Consider the following 9,848-nt stretch of genomic DNA (forward strand, 5'->3'; position numbering starts at 1 on the left):
TTAGGAAAAACATAATCTGATTTCCCTGGGACAACCATTGTAGATAGTAGTTGATTTTTTTTTTTTTTTTTTTGTATGCGTTGGGAAGGTAAGAAACAGCATAGGGGGCAGCCCCAGTGGTGCAGCAGTTTAGTGCTGCCTGCAGCCCAGGGTGTGATCCTGGAGACCCGGGATCGAGTCCCACATCGGGCTCCCTGCATGGAGCCTGCTTCTCCCTCTGCCTGCTTCTCTGCCTGCGTCTCTATGAATAAATAAATAAAATCTTTAAAAAAAAAAAAAAGAAAGAAAGAAAGAAACAGCATAGGACAGATTGGAGGGAAATAAAACTTATCTGAATATACTTTGTTATTTAGCTTAGCTCGACTTTGAAAACATAAATAACTAATATAGCCAAAAATTAAAACAAAAAAGAAATTCCAGAATACTGAAAACAAAAATGCACAAACCAAATGCTATCTCAAGTTGATAAACACACAAGAAACAATGGCATTGGAACATAGTATTTTGTTTCTGTGGTTCATATTAGCTTCTTAGGGCCACCATAATAATGTACTCCAAACTTGGTGGCTTAAAACAATGGTCATTTATCGTCTCACAGCTTTAGAGGCTAAATGTCAGAAATCAAGGTACTGACAGGGTTTGTTCCTACTAGAGTTTCTGAGGAAGAATCTGTTCTATGCCTTTCTCTTAGCTTCTGGAGTTGTGGGCAGTGCTTGGCAGTCCTTGGCTTGTGGCACTGTGTAGCTCCAATGTCTGCCTGTGTCATCATACGGCATTCTCTCTGTATGTCTTCACCTCATCTTCCCTCTGTACATATCTGTGTCTCTTCCTCTCTTCTCTAAGGACACCAGTCATATTGGATCAGGGCCTACTCTACTCCCGTATGGCCTTATCTTAGCTAATTATGTCTGTAACAATCCTATGTTCAGGTAAAGTCACATTCATAAGTACCAAGGATTAAGACTTCAATGTGTCTTTTTCAGACAATAGTTCAACCTGTAACATAATCTTAGTTTGTGATAGTTGATTTTATGTGTAATGTTGGCTGGGCCACGATGTCCAGATGTTTGCTCACACATCCTGGATGTTTATGTATGGGGTATTTTTTGGATGAGATTAACATTTAAATTGGTGGACTTTGAGTAACGCAGATTGCCCCCTATCTCATCTTTGAAGACCTTAATAGGACAAAGGTTGACCTTTCCTGGACAAGAATGAGTTCTGCCAATAGCCCTCAGACTTTACAACAACAGCTCTTTCTCTGGATGCCCAGTCAGCCAACCCTACAGATTTTGGACTTGCCAAACTCCATAATCATACGAGCCAATTTCTTCAAATTAATCTCTCTCACTGTCTCTTTCTGATTGTCTTCATATATACACATACATGATGGGAAAAGAAGGAGGCAATGGCTATTACTATGATCTACTACAATTACACACTATATGCTCCTGATGTGATGCGATATTAAGCACACAGGCCAACCTTGGAAATCTTCCACCAGAATTCCTGAGCCTGAATTGAATCAAGTTCTAGAGTAAACTTCCATTTTTCAGGAAATACAAGGGATAGAAAAAACAAGGAAAATGCCACCACAGGGAAGCAAATAGACTAGTAGCCATTTTGTAGCTCACAGAAATGCCCACATCTATGCCTTTCCCGCACGTGGCGGAATATATTTTCTGACCTTCCTTGTTTGGGTAGGGCCAGGTGACCAGTTGTGGGCAATGAGATGAGAAGTGATAACTAGGCCTGCATGAGACCCCTCAAAGCTGTTTTCTTTCTCTGTCATGATGACCAGCAATGATGTTCTGCACGCTAACTACTTCACCAGTCTGTCTCTGGAAGTCACCCTGATGATAGCAGGGAACAGACCTCTCAGTCAATGGGAGACAGACATACAGGAGGAAAAATAGGGTTTCTTTGTTTTAACCAAATGAAATTTGGAGTATAAACTGGCCTATCCGGACTGATTCACAGATGAAACTAGAATGTGGCTAATCCTAAAGAACAAGTGACCTGGTTTCTTCCAACAAGTTGGTGGCATGAAAAATGGTAATTAAGGAAGGAGTCCACTCTAGATTCAAAAAGACATAAGAACCCTGGTAGCCACATGCCATGAGTGGATCTTATTTGGATGTTTTTGAGTAAAGCAACTGAAAATAAAACATTTGGAAATACACTTATGGGTTGGGTGTTATTGTTCATTTTGCTAGCTGTGTTACGAGCATTAAGGTTAGATAAGAAAATGCTCATATTTTTCAGAGATGCATATAGAAATATAAAGGGGCAAAATGCCCTGATATCTGGGATTTGCTTTATTTTATTTTATTTTTTTAAGATTTTATTTATTTATTCTTTGAGAGATAGAAGGAGAGACAGAGCCAGAGACACAGGCAGAGGGAGAAGCAGGCTCCATGCACCGGGAGCCCGACGTGGGATTCGATCCCGGGTCTCCAGGATCGCGCCCTGGGCCAAAGGCAGGCGCCAAACCGCTGCGCCACCCAGGGATCCCCTGGGATTTGCTTTAAAATACTTCAGCAGATTTTTTTAAGGGAAAAAAGTGTTAGTTGAAACAAATATGGCAATAAATGATTATATCTGGGTGGTGGATACATGGAATTCCACTATACCCACCTCTTTGTCTTCGTGTGTGCTTGACATTCTTTATAATAGAAAAATAAAAATCAATAATGCTACTGAGGGTATCTTCGTGCATAAATCTTTGCCTGCCCCTCAGATGATTCCCTTAGAGGAGATTCTCAGAAGGGAATTGGTCAAAGTTAGGAACAGTTTTAAGGTTCTTAATACTTTCTGATAAGCCATTTATCAACACTTGTTGAACAAATTTACTCTTAGAAAGGTAGGTTTTAGATAAATGGAGGAGAGTAAGAAAGGCATTTCAAGAGCAATGTTGGTGTGATTGAAGATGTGAAGAAGAGTACTCTGTCATCAAACACCTTTGGAAAGTGATGAATATTTAAGTCTGACTAGGGCAAAGAATAACACTAAACCCACACATTACAGCCAGATCACAGAGAGCTTTTAATGCTTTCAAACATTTTCCCTCAACACTGGAGCCATTTAAGGTTTTCGAGAAGGAAGGTGACTTAGAGCAATTGTGTTCGTGTTCAATAAAATGAAACGCTTAGGATTTTCTTTTGGCCAACTTCCTAAACTGAAATGTCAATGATTCTTTGTGTAAGAAACAGTGTTGAGGCTCACAGATTGCTGGAAGGGATCTCCGGGGGTTGTCTGATTGATCTCTTTGGCACAGGCCTAGTAAATTATCTCTTAAGTCTTTTTTTCTCTGTGTCTGTCTCCTGTGGATGCCGAGAACAAGTCGTCAATGTAGAGCTTGTAATACCACTTTATGACACTTAAAAACAGCATTCTTTCACCTTCATTTTCCTGGCCTTTAAAAATTAATTTCACCTTATAAAAAACCTCTCCAAGTTTCAAGCAATAGGTATAATAATATGCGGCTTTATCTTTTTTCTTTTTTCTTCACTGCTGAAGCCCAACATCTTTGTAAAGTCTCATTTGTTCCCAGCTGGCTTCTTCTATCTCCTTCATCCCTCATTTGGATTTCTCTCCACCTACCTACTGACTCCTGACCCATTATGCTGCGTGTACTGTGTAGTCGAGATCTTTGAATTTGCCTCCTCTGCCTGGAGGGCTCTTTCCTTAGGTATCTGTATTGCTGTCCTCATCGACTTCAGATGCTTCCACAAAATCCCCTCGGGGAAGTAGTCTGTCTCATCAGCGTGGCCACCCCCCACCCACACACACCACTGCTGCATAAACACATTTGGTCTTCCTTCCACTTGTTTTTCATCTTGGCTCTGGGAGTAGCCACCCTGTGTCCTGTGTCCTGTGCTTCAGGGGTTCTGGTACCTTCCTCCTCTTTTCTCACAACCACTAAAATTCAACTGAGATTTTTTTCCCCTTTAATCATATCCCAAGTGTGCTGTGAAAGATGAGGGCAGTGTGGTCCCCTTTCCAGGGTGAATATCTTGGGTAGGGGCTAAATTGATTGAATTGCCCTTGGCTCTCACAACCTTTTAGGGATGGCCCTGCTTATTACTAACACGTATTTCTTTCTTTAACTTATCATGTATATCATGTTTATTGTCTCTTTCCCTCACTAGAATTGAAATTCCATGAGGACAGGAAACATTTATTGCTTTTGCTTATGACTGTATCCTCAGGCCTTAGAACAGCCTATAGTAGATTATCAATTAAAATGTGTTGACTAAATAAATGTTCATTTATTTGCATGTCTCATGCCATCCTTGAGTTTTTAATAAAGCTAGCTAATAAAATATGCATTTTGGATTATGTACTATGGGCCAGTGCCTACCACAGTGCCTTGTATCAAATTTTTACTTTTTAATTTTATCATTTTTTTAAAAGATTTTATTTATTTGAGGGACACTTGGGTGACTCAGCAGTTGAGCGTCTGCCTTCGGCCCAGGGCATGATCCTGGGCAGGCACCTGCAAGGAGCCTACTTCTCCCTCTGCCTGTGTCTCTGCCTCTCTCTCTCTCTGTGTGTGTCTCTCATGAATAAATAAATAAAATCTTAAAAAAATATATATTTTATTTATTTGAGAGAGAGCACAAGGGGCAGGGGAGGAGAGGGGCAGAGGGAGAGGGAGAAGCAGTCTTCCTGCTGAGCAAGGAGCATGATGCGGGGCTTAATCTCAGAACCCTGGGATCATGACCTGAGTCAAAGACAGACACTTAACCAACTGAGCCACCCAGGCACCCCAGGTTTTTACTTTAAAAATCTAATGACATTTTAACCATGTACTCAAACAGAGCAGAGAAATATTACATAAATGAAAATTCTTGAGAATCTCACTCATTTATACAGACTTTTAAAAAAGCATTGCTGTTATGGTTTTGTCTCAGAAATGCCCCTCTATGGAGGGCATCCTTTGGAGGCTTCACCTTCTATGTGATGCTCCAGTAGCCCTTTGTAGCTGATACCAAACCTTCTAAAAATTAACATGTGGCAGTGCGCAAAGTTTTAAACAGGCACGTAGCTTTTGACAAATTCCATTTCTAGGAATATATCCTAATGACATAATTAGATAAATGACAAATGAAAAAAGATTGATAGCAATGCTATTTACAGGACAGGAAACTGGAAACAACTATGCATCCATACATTAGAAAGCATTTATACAGACATCAAATATCCTACTTTATAAAGGGATATAAATCATATGTAAATATAGGATGGATATTTACATATTCTAAAGAGGATAGGATGGATAGGATACCTAAATATAGGATGGATATCCATCCTATATCCATGTATATCAATAAGCATGATATACATGATAAGTTAAGAAAGAAATACGTGTTAGTAATAACCAGAGAGATTTTTACTCCATCCCCTTTCTCAAAACTCATTATTCACAACAAAAAGAATTATAAACAGAAAGAAAAAAGAATTTCATCTTAAAGGAAATAGTTACAACCTCTAACTGGAAAGGACTTTCACTAAGTACTGTGAAATCAGGATTTTGGTGAAAAGGAAGCTGAGAACGGCTATGCTCTCCCAGACCTAGAGACCTTGAACATGTCACAGACATGAAGGTCTGATTCAACTATTTATTAGACTGAGCCATCTCACCCCGCAGGTAACTTCAGAGGAGGGGGAATGTCCCCAGAGGGTCAGGGAGATGGAACTGAAGGAAAGAGAGACAAGATACAACAGAGGAGACTGCTGGAGGAGGCATGGTGAAGGAGGGCACCTTGGACAGCTGGGGCTGCAGTAACAAAACACCACAGGCTAGGGCGCTAAACAGCAGAAATTTATTTTCTAACAGTTCTGGAGACTGCAGGCCAAGGTCAGGATGCCAGCATAGTTGGTTTCCGGTGAGACCTCTCTTCCTGGCTCGTAGATGAGCGCTATCTCCTTATGAGCTAATATGACCTCTTCTTTTTTTTTTTTTTTTTTTAATTTTTGTTTATTTATGATAGTCACACACACACAGAGAGAGAGAGAGAGAGAGAGGCAGAGACACAGGCAGAGGGAGAAGCAGGCTCCACGCAGGGAGCCTGATGTGGGATTCGATCCCCGGTCTCTAGGATCATGCCCTAGGCCAAAGGCAGGCGCCAAACCACTGCGCCACCCAGGGATCCCTGACCTCTTCTTGATACAGACGAGAAAGAGCTCTCTGGGCTCTTTTTTTTTTTTTTTTTTTTTTTTTTAAGGTTTTATTTATTTGAGAGAGAGAGTATGAATAGGGGTTGGAGTGAGGGAGGGGGAGGTAGAAGGAAAGGAAGAAGCAGACTTCCCGCCAAACAGGAAGCCTGACCCAGGGCTTGATTCCAGGACCCCAGGATCATGACCTAAGCCCAAGTCAGGTGCTTAACTGACTGAGCCACCCAGGCGCCCCTCTCTGGTGTCTTTTCTTAAAAGGACACCCATCCTTTTTGTGTCAGTGCCCTAGCCTCACCTCATCTAACCTTAATTACCACCTCTAGGCCCTGTCTCCAAATACAGTCACATTAGGGGTTAGAGTTACACCCTACAAAATCTATGCATAGCAGGTGGTGAAAAGGCAGTTGAAGCAGAGAGAATGGGACTGAAGGGGATTTCTAGGAGCCCCACTGCAAAGGAGTTAATGAACTTAATAAGAGGGTATTTAAGACAGTTGTAGATTGCCCCAATTTACTCCTCCTCATCCTTCTACGCTCTGTTCCAGCAAACAATAAGCCCTATTAAAGTGTAATCAGAACAGACACAGAAGGGGACTGCTTTAGGTCAAGTTCTCTAGAAACTGAGCCCAAAATAGGGACTCTTGAAGGAGTGATTTATTGAATGAACTCTCTCAGGAAGCAGGATTAGGCAAGAGGGAAAATTAATCAATGATATGGTTTCAGGGGCACCTGGGTGGCTCAGGCAGTTGAGCCTCCAATTCTTGGTTTCCATTCAGGTTGTGATCTCAGGGTTGTGGGATGGAGCCTTCTGTTGGGCTCCTCACTTGGCAGAAAGTCTGCTTGAGGACGCTCTCCCTCTGCTCCTCCCTCCCTCCCCTCAAAATAAATAAATCTTAAAAAAAAAAAAAAAAAAGATATGGCTTCAACTGAAGCCCCAGCCTGATCCCCTAGGGAGTTCTGCACCATGAACGGCACCAGAGAGGTATACTGTCACTTTGAGGCAAGGGACCAGGACTTTGTATTCTAAATGTATCATCAATCATTTGGACCATGGGTCACCCTCAGGGGAACACAATCTCTCAGGAATTTCTGGATAACATAGCTCCTGTTGAAGAACCTTCTCAGGAAAAGGGGCATCTGTGAGCCAACACTCACTGCAGCTGGCAGATGGGTGCCAGCTTGGTGAGAGGGATCTGGGTGGATCTCCAACAACATCCACTATAGCAACACTTCTGAAAGTATGGTCTTTGGAGCAGAAGCAGCAGCCCCTTATCTGATAACTTGTTAGAAATGCAGATTTCCTATCCCAACTGCAGATCTGTTGAGTCAGAAATACTGGGGTTGGGCCCCATGAATCTGTGTTTTAACAAGCCCTCCAGGTGATTTTGATGCATGCTGAAGTTTGAGAACCACTCACTGTACTATAGGGAACTGTAACTAGCAACTAAAAGAAATGGAAGAAAAAAAAATAAGGTGAATACACAGCGTATGTTGCAAGGGAAGTTAAAGAACACAAGAACCGAGACCCAGGATTATCCCTTAAAAAGACAAGAAGAGATCAGAGAAGAGATACAAGGATCTAAAGAAAAAAATTATAAGGCACAGAAGATGAACAGTGAGCTGCCGATGCTAAGGAACAGAAGAGGGACGCCTGGGTGACTCAGTGGTCCAGCGTCTGCCTTTGGCTCAGGGTGTGAACCCGGGGTCCAGGATCAAGTCCTGCATCAGGATCCCTGATCCCTGAGCCTGCTTCTCCCTCTGCCTATGTCTCTGCCTCTCTCTGTGTCTCTCATGAATAAATAAATAAAATCTTAAAAAAAAAAAGTAAGAAACAGAAGAGAAAAAGAAAACCGTTTCAGAGGTAAAGCCACATAAGAAGCAAAGAGATGATGATGGAAATCATAGCAGTCAGCATCCAGTTAGGAAAACTGCATTTGCTCCAGATATTACATTTAAAGCAGAGAGGGAAATAATGCAGAGAATCTGCTACAAATGTGGAAGAGTCTGGGAAAGCAAATAGGAGATGGGGATGTAACCCAGAGGTGGCAGCCATGAGCCACACTCACTGTTAACCAGTGGAGGCACCATCACTGTCTCTGAACAGAAGCCCCCCACCGCCTTGGCTGGTGATAGCAGCCAGGGGGCACAGTCCCCTGCCATCTCTCCAGCCAGAAGTGAAAAGAAAAAAATGGCTTCTCCTTTCCACCCAACTTCTAATCTCCCACCAGTTCTTCCCTCTGGCAGAACCTAACCAGAATTCAACCTTCAGGCTTTCGGCTCTGTGGGCAAATGGGAATGGTGAGAACCAACAAATTGTATCTAGTGTAGTGATAAACTCAGTTTAAGAGAAATCCAGGTCAGAGGACAGAGTTTGAGAAAAATCACAAAATGAAATAGAAAAGAACATAGAAAAAGAAAAGAAAAGAAAGAAAAAAGAAAAGAAAAGAACACAGACTTTAAAAAAGTTCTAGGGATCCCTGGGTGGCGCAGCGGTTTGGCGCCTGCCTTTGGCCCAGGGCGCGATCCTGGAGACCCGGGATCGAATCCCACGTCGGGCTCCCGGTGCATGGAGCCTGCTTCTCCCTCTGCCTGTGTCTCTGCCTCTCTCTCTCTCACTGTGTGCCTATCATAAAAAAAAAAAAAAAAAAAAAAAGTTCTAGAGAAAGTAACAGCTATGGAAGAACAGAGGATACAACATAGCCATAATTCTAGTTCCTGAGCAAGAGTGTAGGACAAAATACAATAGAAAAGATGTTCTAGGCAACTGAAGAGAATGTCCCTGATATGAAGAATTATTATTATTATTATTATTATTATTATTAAATCTTAGGACCAGAAGAGGATATTGTATTTGCCTTAGTTGTTCAGGCCACTATAACAAAAAGGCCATAGATGAGTGGCTTATAGACAATAGAAATTTATTTCTTATGGTTCTGGGGCCTGAAACTTTGAGATTGGGGTGTCAGCAAGGTCAGGTGAGGGCAGTCTTTTGAGGGTGCTGACTTCTGTATCCTCACCCAGTGGAAGGGGGCAAGCTAGCTCCCTGGGGCCTCTTTTATAACAGCACTGATCTAATTCTTCAGGGGTTCCTCCTGAGCGGTGATTCATTCAGTGCTCCTCCCAGTCCTACCCTAATCCTGTCACATCAGGCTTTAGGATTCAGCATATGAATCTGGGGGGAGACAAATAAGACTCTAGCAGTATTACGGGAAATTTTGATATGAGAACGATCAACACTGGACTATGTCTTGGTGAAGTTACTGAACCTCAAGTATAAGGAAGGAATCTGACAGGTTTTCAGGTAGGACAAAAGCAATTCGGGTGCTGTGAGAAATCAGTCAGGCTGGCCTCAGACTCTTCCTATCAAGACTGCTAGACAACGGTAAAGCAAGTCTGAATCCCAGCTGGCAGTCCTGCAGGCTCCAGACAACAGGCTGGCAGGTGCGAGCATGTCAGATGTCAGGGAGTACAGCATCCAGGTGCCCTTCTGTTTTTTTTAAGATTTGTTTACTTGAGGGATCCCTGGGTGGTGCAGCGGTTTGGCGCCTGCCTTTGGCCCAGGGCGCGATCCTGGAGACCCGGGATCGAATCCCACATCAGGCTCCCGGTGCATGGAGCCTGCTTCTCCCTCTGCCTGTGTCTCTGCCTCTCTTTCTCTCTGTATGACTA

At 42.6% G+C, this 9,848-nt stretch overlaps 1 protein-coding gene across 8 annotated transcripts in view; it reads left to right on the top strand.

Annotated features, from left to right (window-relative positions):
• IFT25 (intraflagellar transport 25) overlaps positions 1–9,848 on the top strand; it is a 49,151-nt gene that overhangs the window by 26,341 nt on the left and 12,962 nt on the right. For 6 of the 8 annotated variants that reach the window (XM_072730858.1, XM_072730861.1, XM_072730857.1 and 3 more), the window contains exon 8: positions 2,367–2,660. The exons of the other annotated variants lie outside the window; for them this stretch is intronic. In XM_072730858.1, the coding sequence (XP_072586959.1) occupies positions 2,367–2,531 (165 nt within the window). In that variant the 3' untranslated portion in view covers positions 2,532–2,660. Of the gene's footprint in view, positions 1–2,366; positions 2,661–9,848 lie in introns of those variants that run through there. 8 annotated transcript variants of the gene reach the window in all.

This window comes from Vulpes vulpes, chromosome 12 (assembly GCF_048418805.1).
Source record: "Vulpes vulpes isolate BD-2025 chromosome 12, VulVul3, whole genome shotgun sequence".
NCBI lineage: Eukaryota > Metazoa > Chordata > Mammalia > Carnivora > Canidae > Vulpes > Vulpes vulpes.